The sequence below is a fragment of the Macrobrachium nipponense genome, chromosome 47, assembly GCF_015104395.2.
Source record: "Macrobrachium nipponense isolate FS-2020 chromosome 47, ASM1510439v2, whole genome shotgun sequence".
In the NCBI taxonomy this organism is placed as follows: domain Eukaryota; kingdom Metazoa; phylum Arthropoda; class Malacostraca; order Decapoda; family Palaemonidae; genus Macrobrachium; species Macrobrachium nipponense.
In genome coordinates, this window is record NC_087222.1 from 24,553,488 (window position 1) to 24,573,251 (window position 19,764).

The 19,764-nt window shown below is 43.7% G+C and overlaps 1 protein-coding gene across 1 annotated transcript in view; it reads left to right on the forward strand.

Annotated features, from left to right (window-relative positions):
- LOC135204769 (cytoplasmic FMR1-interacting protein-like) overlaps positions 1–19,764 on the forward strand; it is a 46,422-nt gene that overhangs the window by 13,814 nt on the left and 12,844 nt on the right. Inside the window, exons 13-16 of the mRNA XM_064234937.1 lie at positions 12,135–12,203; positions 17,901–17,974; positions 18,180–18,353; positions 19,198–19,272. Of these exons, the coding sequence (XP_064091007.1) occupies positions 12,135–12,203; positions 17,901–17,974; positions 18,180–18,353; positions 19,198–19,272 (392 nt within the window). The remainder of the gene's footprint in view (positions 1–12,134; positions 12,204–17,900; positions 17,975–18,179; positions 18,354–19,197; positions 19,273–19,764) is intronic.

Sequence of the window (19,764 nt, forward strand, 5' to 3'; positions counted from 1 at the left end):
AGTGACATATTTTGCCTCGAATCTGTGTATCAGTAATTGTGAAACGAATGATTGCTGTAGTAACCCTTTTTTCGGGAGCCTAAATCTTTGCAGGTGACTTCTGTGACAACTCAGTTCAGTCTCAATGAAATAGTCATTTAGGTTCACGGAGGACTTGTGAAGACGTCTAGGCTCCTATTCCGCCTCCACTGGAACCCTGTCTTTGTTTTCCTCAAAGGGAACTTTTGTATTTACTAATTTTACCTTTTCCTTTGGTCTACGTAATCTTACGTTTCATTTAAGGTTGATTTCTGTAGGCTGGTGTTACACTTTAAGACCCACACTAATGATCTTCTGTATTTACAGCAGTTATGAAGTGGAAAAATCGGAGAAACCTCTTTTCCCTTCCATAGAGCCTCTCTTTGAAACCTTTCTTTTGTACCTTCCCTCGCAAATTCCTTCTCATGTGTGATGATATGTTTGTAGCCATTAAGATTTTGTGTAGCATTTAAGTTTTAGGTTAAATTGAGTTTAAGCGGTCCGAGGAGACGAGAGTTCAACGGGTGTGACGTGGAAGGTGATGAGTTTAATTGGGCTTGATGCAAGGCTAGTCTGTGTCCAAGAAGCGATTTTGGAAGACTGTGTTTCGAAGGAGAAAGCACGAATGGAGTTAGCCAGTTCTTTGGACAAGCTCACGCAAGGCAGCATTTCCCCCCGAGAGTATATATGGTTTCGTGGTTTTAAAAAATTCATTTTCAATATTTTGAAGATTTTTCATAGCCAATTTTAGTTCCGACCGAGTGATTTGTTTTCGTAAATTCGCCCCCTTTTTTTACCGTCAAACCTCTTTGTTCTTATTAACCTCGTTAGGCTAAGTTATGTACCCTAGATGTTTGACCAAGTTGTCACCCCTCACCCCCCTTTTGTGGTTCCATTTGATTAATCTTTGATTTTTCTTCAAGAATGCCTGGGCATGCAGCTTTATCAGAATGACCGGAAGGAAAAAAAAAACAGAACATTAACCGACTGTTATGGCTTTCAGGACGTCAAGCGTGGCTAAAACTTGTCATGAGAGTATATATATATATATAGTCTTTAGTTGTCTCGCTTCATTTTCCTTTTGTGTATATTCCGTTTCCGTGGCTTCTGTTTGTTAACGTCCACCCTGCTTCCACTCCCTTTCAGCTTTTATTAAATGCTTGCTTGGACAGTTGATAACTAAGGTAACACAACCTCGCTCGAATGCAACTCGTTTTCGGAGCAGTGGCTCGTCCGAGGGCCAATAAGTTTGAGTGATGATAGAGGTGAGAGATTTGGCTGGATTTTCATGAAATAGAGGTGTGCTTGCAGTGAATGTATGCGGGTGAAAAGGAACCCCCTCATCTTGACTTCAATTTGGTTTGAGTTCAGTGATTTTGTATTATTATCAACGGAAGTATTAGCAATAGAAGTCTTTGTTGATGATGGTGAATTACCTTCTTCTCAAGTCTAGCTTGAAGATTCATCTTCACGGTGCAGTTGATTATGAAAACGGTCAAAGTAATGTCATGCAGTGTACCTGTCCTTCACAGAATGGCGAGGGAAAAAGAAAAAAGTTTTACCAGAAATTTGAGTCGCAGTCCACTGTAAAACAGTTGCTAAAGTTGTTACAAGGCCAGCAATAGTGTTCAACTTTTGAAGTGGATCTTAATGATACAGGAAACTAATGTTGGGAAGGAGGAGCCATTTACAATGTAGGATTCATTATCAAAATGTAACTTACTCTGCTTGTATCCATGTAGGAAGTTCACTTATTACATCTTAAATAGACTGTGATGATGGATAATTAAAGTTTGTCGCTTACAATGGCATCACATCTGCACATTTCCATTTCTAGTGTTTGCAGAAATCAGTAAATCTCATCTCTTTACCTCTGCGGCCAGACTAAGGGACTCTTCCTGCGTTGCAGTTCCCTGACTATCTTTAAGGTCGAGTCCAAATCCTTTTAGCCCTCCAAGACAAACGTCCAGGAGATTTCAGAGCCGCTTCTGTTATCAGTGTATCATAATGTTTTATCAGACTCTTAATAACTTCTGAAACCTTGTAAGTATAACCGTCACATTTCTTGAATAAACGTCCTCTGGAATACGTTTCAGATCTATAATCCCTTCCTCGCATCTGTAAACGTTTGAGTAAAGGCCAGGGTTATCCATCAAAATATTGTACATTTTCCTTCAAGATTTTAACCAACCAGACCAGCTTTTTATAGCCCTTTCTGTCAGTACTTGTTTTCCTTGAACCTTAACGAGTTACAGACATCTGGTTTTCTTTCCTAGTGGACTCTACACCAAGATGGATATATTTAGTGCATGGATGTCAAAATGCTCACCAATTAGCCATTATTGGTGTTAAATTTACATAAAAAATATAGAGAAATACTTAGAAGTATGTAAGGCCCTTTGTTCACATTGTGGCATAGAATGAGCTTGTGACTATAAGATCTAATTTTATATTGGGTCAAAAAGTCTGAGACTCAAAAGCTGAGAACTTTGTAGAGCTATGTCCCTGTGCCCCTTCTCTCCCAACTCATCATCCTGCTACAAACGTTAGTCTGCTTTGCAAACTAAATGAGATTATTTATACATCAAATAGAAAATACTGGGTACCCGGCACTAGTTCGGAAGTGGAAGGTATCAGGAATTTTGCTAGTTACCTGGCAGAGTTGACAGAAAACTATTGTGCCAGTTTAGTCTATCCATCCACATTTTTTTTTTGTCTGCCCTCAGATCCTAAAAACTACTGAGGCTAGAGGACTGCAAGTTGGTAGTACTACACATTGATCATCCACCCTCCAAGCATCAAACGTAACAAATTGCAGCCCTCTAGCCTCACTAGTTTTTATTTTCTTTAAGGTTAAACTTAGCCACCACCAGGCCGTAGTTGAAGTCTCATTGGCCGCTGATCACACGGCATCATCCCGAGACCACCGAAAGATATCTCTATTTTTGATGGCCATGATTATATGCTGTAACAGCTTTACAGAAAAGTTGGTTGTGTGGAAAGCAATTAGATTTCTTGCTTTCTTTTCTGTTTTTCAGTAGAGTCAGCTATTGTGGGTCCCTCATTGTGTTTTGAAACTATCCAGTTGTTTCCGATACGTAATACAAACCCTCGGTCCTTTAACAATAGGAAGGTAACTACGGCAGCTGGGACGGTCGTAAAGCTTCGAACAAGGGAGAACGGTAGTTAACTGCTTGTCCGATCGTGCGCGCACGCCCGCGCGCGAGAGGTGAAGAATCACTTTTGCTTTCGGCCGCGCGGGTGTGAAGGACGTGTTCGTCATCGCTCTCTGCCCGCTTCATCGTCGTATGCTTTGTTTATATTGTTGTTTTCTAATAATGGTTTGGTTTTGACTTGAAAATGAAACTGTAAGTACACTGTTTTCATTTTCATTACTTAATTATGAATCAACATGGAGCAATCGCGTAGAGACGGCGATTTCAGCCTCTTTTCTGAAATTGAACCCTTGAAATTATGTCTCGGGTGCCGAGGGCGGCGCACTCGCGCGAGTCATGTATTTTTGTTTTGGGCGAAGTGTGTAATTGAAAGATGTAAGTACTCTTTTTCATTATTTTTTTGCCCTGTGCGTTCGTTGCCGAGAGCTTGATTGCGCTCGGCAAGAGCCTCTTATTTTGTATGAATAGAATGCAATGAAAGTGGATTCGCAATGCAGTTTCTTTCATTTTCATTTATTAATTGCATCAAATTTAATTTTGGATCAATTTCCGCTCTTTACCCGGGAATTAATCCTTACGTTTTATTGCTGTGAAAGTGAAAATAGCAAGTGCAGTATTGTTCATTTTCATATATATTTATGATAGCATCATATTATTATGGATCAAGTTTCCGCTCTTACCGGGAATTGATTTTTTCCCTCTTTAAGTTCTATGAAGTGAATCGCAAGTGCAGTATTCTGTTTCATTTTCATATTACTTTTCATGCTGTGCGGGGGTAGGGGAAGCGAAGGTCTGCCAGGAAGTCGTCGGAAAGCTCTCCCGCGACTCCCTTGGTATCCGATTCTTCGTCTTCTTTCCTGCCCCCCGCTCAGCTTCCTCGTATTTTGTTTTTGGGGTTCCTTTTCCTTCCGTTCGGGGTGGGGCATGTCTCCCCCCCCGTGCGTGAGGAACCCCTCTTACTAATCTGTCTGTGCTAACCGCAGGTGCTACAGCCTGGGAGACGACCTTGGACAGGTATGGACCACTGCGGCTGCAGGGCGTGCCTAGCATCCACGATCTGCTGCAGAGTCTAGCGAGGTCTGGGGCGGTGACCTTGGAGTGGTCTCCACTACAACCTTCACGGCCGCTTATGCTGCTTCCCCCCGCTGTCTACACTACCCCATGCTGTGTCGGTGACGCCGTCTGCCGCTTCTAGGGCCGGTCGCCGCCGTACCGAGGAGGGGTATGCCGCCGCCGCCTGTGTTTTCTTCGTGTTGCCTGCCCCAGACTTCCGCTGTTCCAGCAGCTCGCCCCTGGACCGGCCGCCAGTACCACGCTGGCTGCCGATGATTCTACGAGGCGATGGCTGGGCCTGCCGTACCTGTCGCTGATGTGGTTCCCGCTACTGGCTTGGCTGTCCCTTCTGTGTTTTACCGCTGCCGCTGTTCCTGCCGCTCCTGAGCTGGTTGCTGTTCCTGTCGCTCCTGGTTCCTGCCGCCCTGTCCATGCTGGTCCTGCCCATGGTGTGTCTTCCCCAGGTCCAAGGTCCTTCCGGACAGGTGCAGTCGGGGCCGTGTTGCTTCGGCAATAGGCCCGACTCCGGCCTGGATGGAGGACCTGACGACTGTCCTGCGTGAGCTGACGAAGAAGAGGAAGGTGTCATCTTCGTCTGGTTGCTTGCCTCTCCTCTATTCCCCCTTCGACTTCTAAGGCCCATAAGCCGAAGAAGAACGAAGGCTGCCTCCCCCTAAGAAGTCTCCTTCGGGAACTTCTAAGGGCCCGTCCCACCTCGGTGGGACGGGGGGTCCTTCTGCTGGTCCTCCTGCTCCTTCGGGAGCGGGGCCCGTCTCCCCTTCCTTGTAAGGAAAGATAGACTGGGGACCAGAGGAGTATCGGTTAGCTCTGGTACTTCCTCGCCTGGTGCTAGCGGCGATGCCGCTACGCCAGGTTCCGGCTCGGTCTCTCGTTCGCGGGAGATCCCGAGTGTACGCTCTCCCTCGGGAGACCGTGCAGCCAAAGTTTCGGCGCCAGAGTTCGCTCGGCGGGCCAAGACCACGGCACGGAGCAGAAGGCTGGCGAGAACCGCTCAGGTGACTCTCGCCAGGCCAGCGGTCGCTCTCGCAGCGACCAGCTGGTAACCGGGTTTTGTTATTCCCCCTAAGAAGACTCCTTCGGGAACTTCGAAGGGCTCGTCACATTCCGGTGTGACGGGGGGGTTCTTCTGCTGGTCCTCCTGTTCCTTCGGGACAATGGGGCCCGTCTCCCTTCTGAGAAGAAGAAGAAGACGGGGACCAAGGGTGTTGCTGGCTACCGCTGGTACACCCTCGCCTGGTCTTGGCAGCTCTGCTGCTAAGCCAGGTACCGGGCTCGGTTTCTCGTCCGCGAGAAGTTCCGAGTGTACGATCTCCTTCGGGTGACCGTGCAGCCAAAGTTAAGACGTCTGAGTTCGCTCAGCGTCATGACCGAGGCACGGAGCAGAAGACTGTCGAGAGCCGCTCAGGTGACTCTCTTTTGCCAGGCCAGCGGCCGCTCTCGCAGCGACCAGCCGGTACCTCGGATGGACGTGACGGTCTCTGACCGGCCACGGGTTGAGGCTGGGAAGAGGTCCCCCACCCCGGTCCCCATCGACCGACGGTACCAGCCAGCGGTTTGACGTGCCGCGAGGACGCTCCACCGGTCTCACGGCGAAAGCGAGCTCTGCAGGTCACCTGACCGCCGCTCCCACAGGGACCGGGCGGATACGGTGACCAGCAGCAGCTCGTTCTGACGCACGGGGACCGGACCGGGGCGACGCTCAGTCGAGCCGATCGCCACAGGTGAGCGGCACGGCCAGGCCTGCAGATCGATCCCCCACCGCGGGTTGGTGATCGGCTGCAGCCCCCACGCCAGCGAGCGGGGGGGAGTCAGGTCTGTCTCTCCACTACCTTCAACTTCCTCGGACTACACGGGAAGAGCGAGGTAGCTAGGAGTGATCGTGAGAGGTGCGCCGCTCACGATCCCGTCACGACGCCGCACGTGCCACGTATGGTCTTAGGACCAACCAGGACGTACGCGCAAGTGATTGGAGGCGACCGTCAGGGGGAGAGGGGGGAGCGTCAGTTCTGTCTCTCCGGTACCTTCAACTTCCTCGGCATACGCCAGGAAGAGCGAGGTATATAGGAGTGAGCGTTGAGAGATGCGCCGCTCACGATCCCGTCACGACGCCGCACGTGCCAGGTTGGTCTTAGGACCAAACCAGGACGTACGCGCAAGTGATTGGAGGCAACCGTCAGGGATCTGTTGCTGGTCCTTCTTCTGAAGGAGGAGGGTCCTGGGAGCTGCTCTTGTTGGAGGGACTGGACGGTCCTACTCCTCAAGACGCTGTAACTTGCGAGATTCAGAGTAACTTTACCCAGGTTATTGCACTGATTCGTCAGCACAACGACCGGGGGGAAGGATCGCCGCTCCCACCAGCAGAGCCCATGTCTCTGCTCGAGTCGTTTTGGGGCCGAGAGGGAACCCAAACCGACGGTGGGTATGCCGCGATCGGAGCTTGCCGATTCTGTCTTGAACCAGAGTCTCTCGTCTCCGGACAAGAAGGCTCTCTCAGTTCTGGCCGGTCGATCAAGCTACTTCCACCTCCTCTACTGCGACAGCGGCGTTTCTACGTGTCTTCGGACACCGTATTTAAATACTCCTTCGTTCCCTCCTGAGAGGTTTCGACCTCGACGAGGACTGGAATGAGTCGGAGGACGGTATCGGCTCTCTCCTGTCAGGTGTCGATCAGCCCCACCCCAGACGACGTTCACAGTGGCGGCAGACCCTTACCTACAGTGAGAGTTCGTAACCCTCCTCGGGAAAACGTTTTTCTTTTTTTTCCTCCGACGATTAGTTTTCCCCAGACTCTGAGTAGGCCATCGCCGCAAGGCGATGGCTGCTCCTACTCTTCTCCAACTGCTAGTTCCACTGGGAAGGAAGGCGAGCGAGTATCCAATTCCTCCCCCATTCCCTCTCTCCTTACGGCTACGAGGGAAAGGGGAAGGATCCTACAGAGATTTCTCTGTAGGATCCACGTTGGGGACTGCGCTACCAGGGGGGTACCTTCGGGTCCTACCTGACGTAAGCCCCGGTCGTTGAGGAGGGATCCTGCCCCATTCTCGATTTCTACGGGAATCGAGAGGACCACCAGCCGATATCGTTTGACGAATTCGGTGGGGGTTTCGCAGACTGCTTAGAATTCTACGGAATTTCTAGCGCATTCAGAGTGTTAGAGTTTCTTACGATCTCCAAACACTTAGGCGAGACCACGGTCCAAAGTGAGCGAGACGAGAATCCCCGATATGTTACACGATAATCGGGAACCTCGCCCTATGCTCGAATTCCTAGAATTTCTAGCATTAGGAAGAAAGACTGCCTGCGGAAAGAAGACTATCTCACAGTAGGCGACCAACCTGGAATAGAGAAGAACGGACGGGCGGAATATCCAGTTTGGCTGGAACTATCGTCTTAGTATTCTGTTCACCATTGAAGCTTTCCTTCGAGGAAGACTTCTCCTTCACTCTCTTTAATAGAGAACGAAGGTGGTCGATCTCCAATCCTTATTTTGTTTTCTTGAAGGAAAGAATTTAGGATGGAGATCGTTGTTCAGAATCCTACAAATATACTACGTATATTAACCTCGCGACATGATTCTGCTAAGCAGTTGAATGGTCCGAGGGGTAGGCGCATATCCTGGTTATTCTACGGATTGCGACTTAGACGAAAAGTATTCTAATTGAACTGCAACCCGGGTTGCCTGCAACCTCCCAGGAGTTTCCTTTCAGTTTCAATTTTATATACTTATGGTGTTGTCACAACAACGCCATTTAAGCTTTTATATTTACCGAAATTAGTTTCGCTTTAAATATAATTGCTCGAGCATATCTTTTTATGCTCGGTGGTTCTAGCCGAACGCATTCCTTCGTGGAAAGGATTACTTGGCAACTCAGGATGACGAGTCAGCGACAGCTACTGCGTATTGAATTGCCCGAGGGCATTTCAGTATCAGCTGCCGCTTTGAGATAGACGGTAGTTTATGTCTTTCTCACCTGCTTTGATTGAATAACAACCGTATCTCTGCCCAACAATCACGGACTTAAGTCTCTGATTAACGGGGATTCTCGCATACATGAATGACCATCTACTGCTGTGAAACACTAGTATTCATCGTCTTCGGTATTGCGAGAATTTTAAACAGAGATATCTATTCGACTCTCATCTTTCTGTTTACCGCACGGTAAACAGAATTCTGTAATAGTCTCTTGCTGCATCGTATCCCGATAATGCGAATGATTTTTGCGGAATCTGAGTTTGTCCTCAAAATATCTTGTATTCGGAGGTGGTTACAATTGTTCATTGTTCACCCCGGATTAGCAGATGTATTGAAAGACATCGCCTACTCCCACACCTGCCAGCTCTACTTCCAAACGTTCAGCCCATTAGAAGCAGTTCTTCAAGCGGCTCTCCCCTGTGTTTCATTACTGAAGAACGCCCCCCCGCTTTCATTGCACAACGGACAGCAATGAAATGGCGGTTAGCGTTTTCAGTCATTTGTAAGCACAGGTTTAGAATCTTGAGATTCCTTCTCTCGATTCAGCTGGAAGACGTAGGTTGCATTCATTGCCTACCTTCGTCTTCAACGTCACATAGTGTTATTTTCTCCTTAAGCTGAGATTCAACGTCTATGAGATTTTCTTGCCATCAGGGACCTCGGTCTTTGAAGGCAATTGACTTTCGCCTTTTGAGCTTATGCATTAAGAGAATCATCGCCGCGCCGTCCGGCATCGGTGACTAACAAATATTTTATTTGTTTGGTCTCAGCATAACTCTTTAAAGAGGGCGAAGGTCACTGTGACCTTACACCCGGATGCCCTTGGACAACTTGCCTCTACTGATTCCGAACCAGTCAGTCGGCAGCTGTCAGAGCGCCCGAGTCAGTTACGAACTATGCTGTGGACTTAGTTCGGTTGTTCCAGAGCAATCATTACTTCGTCTTAATAGCTTGTCAGTATGAGTACTGTACATAACCAAAGTCGAGAAGAGGGATAGGTCATACGACTATTCCCTTCTTTTCGTCTTAGGTAACTGCATGACTTCTCTTGAGAAGTCAAGCACAAAAGGGATGGGGATTTGTGACGCTCGATTTCGTACCGATCTTCGTTAGCGAAGACTCAGAACCCTTCGGTAACTGACGATTGGTTCGAGTCCTTCACAATACCCTCCCTAATGGACTTCACCGCCTCCGATACGAAGGCTATGCTGCTTTGTGCCTGTGAATGGTGGCGGACGGAAGCTGTTCTGAAGAAACTCGACACCCAGGATGAGTGTGGACGCCTCTTCATCATTCTCTCGCGTTCCGCAAGAACTTCTCCGTGGCGCAGGTAATGAAGGCAGGCGCCTGGTCCAACCGGACCGCATGCACCTCCTTCTACCTTCAGGATATTGCCCACAGTTCCTTGGATCTTTTTTCCTTGGGAACCGTGGTGGTTGCTCAACACGTTGTGTAGTTAACCCAGAACCCTCGCAGGCTGAACAGCATCGAGTCCTGGTGTGACCGTAAGAATGGATGAGGAATGAGAGTGTGACTGGCTCCTCTTCCCATCTTTTTCTTCCCTCTACCTTTGGGTAGAGGGACACGGTCGTCACCGTGCTGGGTAAGGACGAGATGCAGGTGAGCTACTCAATAGAGCACCATCCTATCCCTTTCAGTAGGGATAGGAGTAAATATCCACCACTTCCTCCAACAAGGGGGAGGAAGTGGATGCCAAATTGAGACAAACCCATCATTTTATGATTGTCTCTTGCAACAGGAACAAGTTCTTCTTGCTGGTACGAAGAGATACGCTTGGCTCTCTCTTAGTACTTGGCCCAGAGGTCTGACCATTGAGCCTGCGGTTGCACACACCCGATCAATCGGACAGAGGTTTGGATCCCTCCCTTGCTCTTACGACCAGGGAGGCACTCCCAAGGGTTGGACGAACACCAGTCTGTTCACCAAAACGACTCAGATTCCTCCCACCAAGAAGTGAGTCTTCCTATTGTTAAAGGACCGAGGGTTTGTATTACGTATCGGAACAAATGACAATTTGTCAAAAATTGCATTTTTCCTAACTATACAAACCTGAGGTCCCTTTACATATAGTCCCACCTCATGCCACCCTCACTCTGCAATTTTTGCATGGGCCTAAAGCAAAAGTGATTCTTCACCTCTCGGGCGCGCGGGCGCGCGCACGATCGGACAAGCAGTTAACTACCGTTTCTTCTCCACCCTTGTTCGAAGCTTACGACCGTCCCAGCTGCCGCTAGTTACCTTCCTATTGTTAAAGACCTCAGGTTTGTATAGTTAGGAAAAATGCAATTTTCGACAAATTGTCATATCATGATTATTATTCAAAGGTGCAGGGACATCCTTGCTGAACTTGCATGTTCTGCAAGAAAAGGTTTTACTGGTCAGTACTTAGGGATCATCTAGATCAAAATATCAATTTGTTTCTTTTCAGTTCGAGTATTTATTCCTACTTAACCTCTACAGAACAGTGACTGTCATATATCTATATTTTCCAGGTGATACGAAAGTATTTTCGTACTGTGTATATTATCATCTAATCCAGAGAAATCATTGCAAATATTGTACCTGGTACTTGATATCCATGTTTTGGTTTGTGTGTGTGAAATGGAATATTTTTTGACAGCTGAGATGACAGCATAGTATTTGTCAGTTACTTTTCTTTCATTTCTGTTGAACATTTTCCTATTTTAAATTGTCCAAGCACAGTATTGTGTCCGTTCATCCATTCCCCACCACTGTAGGGTCAAGGTACTTGTGAAAGTGATTCCTTTTCTTTCGGTAGTAGACGTCAGAGTGACGATTTAGTAATGCGTCTTTGTAGATGTGCTGTAAAAATTTTCGCAGTAATTTTCTGTAATGTTTTGTGGTTATGTAGTGCTATATGTAAAGTTTATGTTTCAGCCCTGCCCTACTTGAAGTTTTGTAACAGTTTATAAAAACGATTTGGGACCAAACACCCTCAGTTGTATCAGTGCATGAAAGTCATGCTTTGTAATGTTTGATCTCAAACGGGGAAAAACTGTAGATCACGGAAGTCAAATCTCTGATGTCTGCTACTGAAACGAGAAGTGAATAAGAGGAACTCTGTCAAAATTGTCACCTTGCAGTTGTGATGTCACCACCTAAAATCCCTTTTCCCTTGTTGAATTTATTTTGTGCGTGTGTGTCACCCCTATCCATGCCAACTTTAAATAAGTGTTAGTTTCCCGCCCCTCCCCCCCATGCTGAAATGGCATATGAGTGTCTCAAGCTTATATCTGGATACCTGATAAACCTCTCATCTCATTGTTGTTCATGCGCAGACTGTATTTCATTGTCCCTCATCCTCATTCGAATCAGTAGAACATTTTGCTTTGCTCGCGCGAAGGGAGAGGCGTCGCTTGTAAGATGATTCTTGATTTGTCCTTTTTTGAACTTGGCTGTGAATGTGTACAGTTATTCTTCCTTGTTGAAAGTATTTACTTGTTAGAGTGTCAAGTTTTCAAGCTTAGATAGTACTCTTAGACTAATGTCTTTCCTGGAAAGAATTTGGATCAATTATGATGTCATGTTTTGTAAATTAATGTCAGTGGTTTCATTTGTGTTCGCAAATTGCTGTTGATGAGTCTCGTAGATCATTACCGCAATCAGTTTACGTTCTGCAATACCACGTCCTCCCACGTGCGTGCAAAAGCCCCCATACATGTTGATTCCATCTCCTCACGAAGGTTTCAAACATTGTCTCTGTGTCCGCCTCCCCATTTTTGAAAACCCTCCGACATGTTGTTCTCCCCTCTTTGTCGAGTGCCCTCTCCAACTTCTTCTTTATATTATCTTCTTCTTTTTCTTCTTCTTCCCCCTCTTGGTGCACATCCTGCCTTCCTCCTCTTCCGTAGAAGTGCACAGTGGACCACCAGCACAATGAGGAATGTAAAGATTTGGTGGTTATGGACAAGAGAATACAGGTATCGCCTTCCCGCCCTTTTTTTTATTTTCTTTTTCAGTTGTTGATGTTTGCTGTCATTGTGCCTGCTCTGCTCTGCCTCTGCCTCAGCCGCGCTGCTCTTGCATTTGCTTGTGCCTGCCTTCGTAACTCTTGCATCCTTATTATTGACTCCGTACATTTCCCTTGGCTGTGCGTAGGGAGACTTTCTGGCTGAATTTTATAATGTAGGCTTCCTTCTGTTGGGAACTCCTCTTAGACTTTCCCACCCTCTCTGTAATGTTTGCGAACGAGAGAGAGAGAGAGAGAGAGAGAGAGAGAGAGAGAGAGAGAGAGAGAGGTCGTTCGTTTGTTCCCTGTGTCCCGATCGGCATACACCCTTGCCCTAAGCAAATGTAGATGACGCTCGTTTGACGAGAGGTAGCCTTTAGTCACTGTTGTATTATTTTGGTTTGCTACGAGTTGTGTTCTCCTAGGAAAAATTTTTTGTTACTGCTTGGTATATACTTTAGAGATTTTATGCCTGCAAGAATTGTATACCCCCAGTTTGTGAAATGCACTTAAACTAACTTTTGTTAAGTTCACATTTTATTTATTTAATTTTTTTTTTGCGTTTGGGTTGATCGTTCAGTTTTGTGAGACTTATCGTAGCGTGATGGGTGCTTCAGTCAGGTTTTTAAACCTTAAACCCTTTCCCTGATGGGAGTATGCTAGATTAACAGTGCATTCCTAATTCTAAAGAATTTTGACCTTGTCCAGTGTTTATAAATACAAACAATATTCAGTGGCTGAATCATGATTGCAACGGAACCTTGCCTGTAAAACATAAGAGGACCCCCAGATTAGTTTAGAATATTCTTCGGGCACTCGAGGTCCATACAGAATTCGGACAATAACTTTGTGATGTGCATTAATTCAGATTTCGGTCAACTAAGCTTGTAAACTGCACTGTCAACGATCTGAGCTGTCCGCAGTTTGTCAAGACACTTAACTTGTTTGGACGATAACTTTGTGATTTGTATTGATTCAGATTTTGGTTGACTAAACTTGTGGAGTGCACTAATAATGATATGAGCTGCTCTCAGTTTGTCAAGACACGTAACATCTCTGGACAGTAATTTTGGGATTTAAACTCATTCAGATTTCTGGCAGCTGATGACAGTTCAAGCTTCAGTTTGTCAAGAGACACAGTAACCTCAACGGAATCAGACAAGGAGGAGTTTAAGAACCTGGCTGGAAATCATGAGGTTTATTTGTGAATCGTGGAAAAGAGATATGGCAACTGTTGTCTTGAGCTGCTTTACTTAGATACGTGCACCTCCTTAGAGTGCCAGTTGACTAATAGTTGTCATTAGATTACAGTAAATAGGTCTAGCCTCGAAAGAAATGCCTGGACAGCCCTGTCGAATTTTAAACTTTTAGGTTGTGGTATGCCGTGCTGTGTTTAGATAGAGTATTGACCGTGTTTTTTTCCCCTAGAACACGAACTTGCGTAAAGGTTGTGAACGCAGGTTTGCAAATGCGTCGGTCAGATTAGTCCAAAGCACACTTAGTTGGACTTAGTGTCGTAGATTATTTTATAAGTAGTTTTATGTTTGAAAAGGAGGAACTTACAGTATAATACATATTGCTTCTCTATTTCTAGTTTGTCAGACAATAGTTGTGTATATTTAAGTAGGTTACGTATCTGAAGTAGAAAAAGAAAGAATCATTGTTGCGTTCTTAGATTTTTTTCCTTGGAAATTTTTAGAATTTTATGATTAAGAGTTTGTCATTTCTGTAACTTCCAAGCCTTTGTCAATAATATAAGCTAATGCAATGCTAATCATATGAGCTAATATATGCCTTGACAATGTTTTAGTATAATTTAATTCTGTTGCATTAATGTTATAATGTAAGTGCTTCAGAAAATGTTAGAACATCAGGAATTTTGAGCTTGCTAAAAACTGTTCATAAGAACTTAGTATCATCAACTGGCAGTTTACAATTTATTTTCATCTTTAAGGTAATTTTGAAGTGTATAATTGTGGGTTGTCATCTGGCAATGCAGAACAAAAGATCCATTTTAGAATGTTTAAGACACGGATGTAGTTTATAGCCCGAGATATTTCGGTATATTTGAGAACAGGTTCTGTGTTATCATTTAGACTTAGTATATTTAGCATTTATTTGATAACTTGTAGTTGAGTTTTTAGGTGTAAGTCTAGGAGAACATTATTACTATAGTGATTTATAAGTAATTTAGCCTGGTGTTTGCTGTTGCTGAAACATAAGTGGATAAAATCAAAGTTAATTTCATTTGTTGCATTAGGGAGTGACTTTGTAGTTTTGACATTCCAATGTTTTAGTCTTGACATGAATACTGGCTACTTAGCACCTTACGTTGTCCACTGTATTGTGCAGACATTCTTATAGAATTAGACTGAATTCCAAGACTTCAGAATGTGGTTTTTCCAAGTGTGACTTAGGATAAAGACGTTACTTTTTTTCCAAGTCATGTGGTGTGCACAGAACTGATCAAAATAAATACACAAACAACTTCTGGGCCGTATTTTCCATTTCTTCTTTCACAAGACTGCCAAGGTTTGTTGTAGGAGTCTGTAAACCTCTGACTATGTCATTTTGGGCGTGTAACCTACAAGTTCTTGTCAAATCTTTGCTGACTGGTACTGGCCGGTCCTCCTATTGTTGGGAAGATGTCCTTACATGCTTTGGAATGTGAACGTTCTGCTACTTCTTCATTGCATTGTTTGTGTAAATTTTGGCTCCTTAGTACTTTACAGTTACAAAGGCACATTTGGACAAATGTTAAAGATCTCGTTAATAATTTCCAATATTTATTCTGTCCTTGTCATGTTATCAGTCTTAGAAGTCCTAGATTACTCTCTTGTGCTTCTATGCCATGTTATCACAACTTGGTCGTGCAAAATTGGCAGTCTTGGGATTCAGTGGCCTGGAAAATTATTATTTCCTTGTACATATATTATGTATACCTCGGAACTATGCTCTTCTTCTGTTTTCCCCAACTTGTCATTTCCTTCAGGTAGTCCCCATTCAATTTTCATTTCTCTCAACTTTCTCTCATTTCACGTAGGCCTGAGGTTAGGTAATCGGGTGCCGTCACTGTCTTAAGCATTGGAAAAACAGAAGAGAGACTCCTTTCTTTAGAGATTTGGTAGGTTGTAGGGGCCATTGCAGATTCCACCGGATTCAAGGAAGGTTCTTAAACCTCTCTCCTTCCGTTTCTGTTATCACCATCATTCCAGTGTTCAGAACTCCTTCACAGCCCTTTTTTGTATCATTCCAACGTCTGAAACCTTCCACAATTTTGTGTAGTTTTTATAGGAAAGTTTGAGGGTTGTAGTTTTCATGTGAAATATTTTTACAAGATTCTTTCCAGTAGTCTCTCCTCTACGACACATAGCCTCTGTACAGTCAGGTTTGGAACTCTTGAATTCTGTCTCTCACCTTAAACTTCTTCAGGTTTTCCATAGCTCAATTCATCCTTGTTGTAAGATGATGTACTAACTCTTGGTTAAGCCGGTTCATTTTGTTTTAGTCACTCATATTAACGTACGGTGTATTGCATGAGGACGGTTTACTCATTTGTTTTGGGGTGAGAGGTTAACAGTGTGTAGTAGTATTTTGTAAGTGTCATTGATAACAACTAACTGCGTTTTTATCCTGTGCCATCGGGTGTCAAGATTTGGGTTTTTTTTTAGCCTGGTTCAAAATTGTTGTTTACTAAACATACAACCAGTGAACCAACATAGGATGAAGTGTCAGACTGCCTACAACTTCTGAGTACCATACATTATAGTTGATAATTTTTACATAACCTTAAAACTTTAGTATTGATAACAACAGGATCTTGTCAAAATTTTATTTCATGCAATTTATGCTTAAGTAAATGTATAACAACTTAAATTAATTTATTTTTTTACTAAATCCAATCTCTAGCACGCTTGGCCCTCTTAATGTCACGTTGATGTCTTTTAATTTCATTAAGCTCGTCTTTCGGAGTACATTTACATGTGTTGCACAGAAGTATCGTGTACAATGTTCACGTCAGCAATCACAGTATACTGGCACGTAGGCTAAGACTCACTTGTTTTGTTATTTTAACAACTACACGTTCGTCTAAGGTCACTGAGCTTGCGATTTTTAACACTGTTGTTGCCTCTGTGTCTTGGACAACTGTACCGCTTTTGGTGCAGATGTCCGTCACTTAGGAACACGCTGATTAAGGTTTGTTGGTTACCACTCAAAGGCTTAATTTTGTAAAAGGATCTAATTATCGTAACTCACAATGTTAACTGATTACTGTTTACTGTAATGCCTACGAAGGACCAGTAACTCAGGCTGCGAACTGGTTTGCATTACAATAATCAGATATGTAACAGCATTAATATAGTATTTGTCTACTGAGGGAATATAGCATTAAATAGAAATAACGTATAAACTTTTTTGTATGATATCTTACTTTTATTAACCATATTCACAGTTGCTAACAGATTCGACACAAAACTTACTGTTTTCGAGTTTCAATACGCTGCAGAATGCAATAAATTATACAGATCTCATTTTTTTAAAATAACATCTACACGTGCTGACAGATTTATACCATTTTCAAGTTTATTTAAAACTGCTATCGAATTAAATAAATTGTACAGATATTTTATTTTTGCCTTGCTGTTTTAAAAGAATATTGGCATCAGCTGATCTCATTAAACTGTTGTATCTTGTAAACAAATTCTCATATATATAATTTTCTGTGGTATTTTGTATGTCGGCTTACATGTTTTGGTTAGCTGCGCTGTCGTCATTTAAACAGTTTCATCAACACATGAACTGTCAAAAGCAGCATCATGCTTATTGTATGTTAATGCCGATGTCGCCAGTTACGTATGTTATATATAACTTTTTCTCTGTTCTGTTTAGGTGTGTTTCAAACTGTGCAAAGTACTGTACCACATCTGACAAAGGGGGGATTAGATTAGTATAGTCTTGAATGCCACAAAGTTTTTCAGTTTGGTTTTGGTGAGACATTAACTCAAAGTACTTTTTTCGTGCATGGGTTAGCTGACATATGTAGCTGAAGATTGTGATTCTTAGTTGAGATTACTGTTAATCTTAGCAAGGGTGTGGGTATGTCTCATAGAAGTTGCCGTAGCTGACCACTTTAACTTGTAACTTACGTTTTGACGACATTTGGAGTGTGGACTGTCACTGAATTACCACTGGGCGCCATTCTTTTGGATTAAAAATCTACAGAAATGTACAGGAAACTGTAGATGTGTTATTTACCAAGAATATTTTGTTAACACATATTTTTGTGGATTCAGAATCTACAGAAACATACAGGAAACTGTATTTGTATAAGTTTTACAAAACTTGTTTGTTAATACATATTTTTTCTCTTTATTGCTCCACCTCATATGAATTTTACGATGGTGTTCTTGCTCACGATCTCTGCCCACAATTCAGGAGACAGTCTGCACTCGCAAGTTAGTGTCTTACAGTAATGCCACCGTTGGAAAGTTCAGCTAACGAACGAATCCTCGTCTCCTTCTTGTAGAGCCAGTATTGTAGACAGCATAGCCTTGGCTTAGTACGATAGTGATGGGTGAAAATGATGAAGAAATAGAGGGTGGGACATTTCCAAACACTTGACACATCTTGATTGTAATTTCACAATGTTTTTGTCTCCCTTTTCCAGTTCCCCATTGAAATGTCCATGCCCTGGATACTGACAGATCACATTCTGCGGACAAAGGACGCTTCTATGATGGAGTGAGTATTGTCGACGAGTTTGTGTGTGTGGAGCTGGGGTTTTAGACTTATAATTCCTTGTATGCTGTTCAACATCTTAAACTTAGTCTTTCTCCAATTTTCATGCTCTTTACACTGTAAGCAACTGCATTTTATATTTATATATGCATCTTGCAAACACTATACATGTGACGCCGTAACCCACATATATCCATGGCTATTTCAGGTGCGTGCTATACCCGCTAGATCTGTACAACGACAGTGCCTACTACGCCCTGACGCAGTTCCGCAAGCAGTTCCTGTACGACGAGATCGAAGCAGAGGTCAACCTGTGCTTTGACCAGTTTGTCTTCAAGTTGTCCGAGCAGATCTTCTCGCACTACAAGCACTTGGCTGGGAGGTGCGAAGCTTCGAACTTTTATCCATTCGCTTTATAAACTCTATTTCTCTTTCGTCGGACTTTTCATCCTCGCTAACAGTTACCTCCTAGTGCAACTGCAAAAGTTTTCCCCTCCAGTTAGACTTGTCAAAACCTCCTGTACTCTCAATGTCCCTTTCAGCAGTGATTAACGCTGTCTTAGGTCCCAATGCTTGGCCTGTAGCCTCAATTCTATAGTCTATTCTATAGTCTTTAGCCTTTCCCAGTTAGGCTGTCCAGCTCCTTCAAATAAATAGCTTGCTCATGCTTTTGCTCGTTTGTGAAGACCTTGTAGGGTTGTAGTGCCATCAGTGGATCTCGTGTACACTACTTGTACTCTGTGTAAAACCTTGTTATATCTTTACATACTCTTTCTATTATGTTTTTATACAATATTTGTTATTTAGAAATGTATTTTCCGTATTCAATAACATTAAACATTAAAATATGGGGTGGCATTTTGAGGGTTGGAATGGATTAATACTTTCAACGGTGGAAATTGATTTGTTGTGCGAGCAAATTGAGCTACAAGCTCAGCCATGGAACAAATTAAACTCACAGGTGAAGGGGCCACCATCACTTCAAAATGGTAGATTAAGATTATACGTACAGTGCTACCTTACTTTTTCGTAGGCATAAGTTCCAGAAAAATATGTTCTTCAAAATTTTGTGACATAGCAAAGCGAGAAAAAGTCAGGTAGTACCGTAAACCATAGACAGATTATCTGTTGATATTCCATCTCAAGTATTGAAAGAATGTCTTTGAAATGGGTCACACTAAGACCTCCTTTTTTGAATTGTAAGTAATGTTCCCCGCTCTCCGCAGCATCTTGTTGGATAAGCGCTTCAGAGGAGAATGCAGTCAGCACCACATGAGAATACATTATCCACCAGCCAATAGGTGAGTTTTTCCTTTCATTAGGCCTAAATTAAGCCTAAGTGAACGATCTGGTAGACAAAGTACTGTAGTTTCGTCTTTGATATGTAAGAAAACTTGTATTGCATTGAAATGTGAGCCTTTGATTCTTATGTCTGTGTTTTTGTACATGAACTTTCCTGTCAGATATATACTTAGCTATACGTCTCTGACGTCACGACAGAATTCAAAACTCGCGGCACACGCGACAGGTAGGTCAGGTGATCTACCTTACCCGCCGCTGGGTGGCGGATGTAAGAACCAATCTCCCTTTCCAGTCAGAATTTTTCTGTCGCCGGTGACGACTACACCTGTGGTTGTTACCTCCTGACAGCTTTATTCATTTCTCGTTGCCGTGGATTTATTTGGACTGACTTTCGGTGAAGTACCTGATCTTGTTGGCTTGGCATACGCATTTGTGGATTGTTTTTGGATATTGATTTGGATTTTTCTTTGATTTCGAGATGTCTGAGTTAG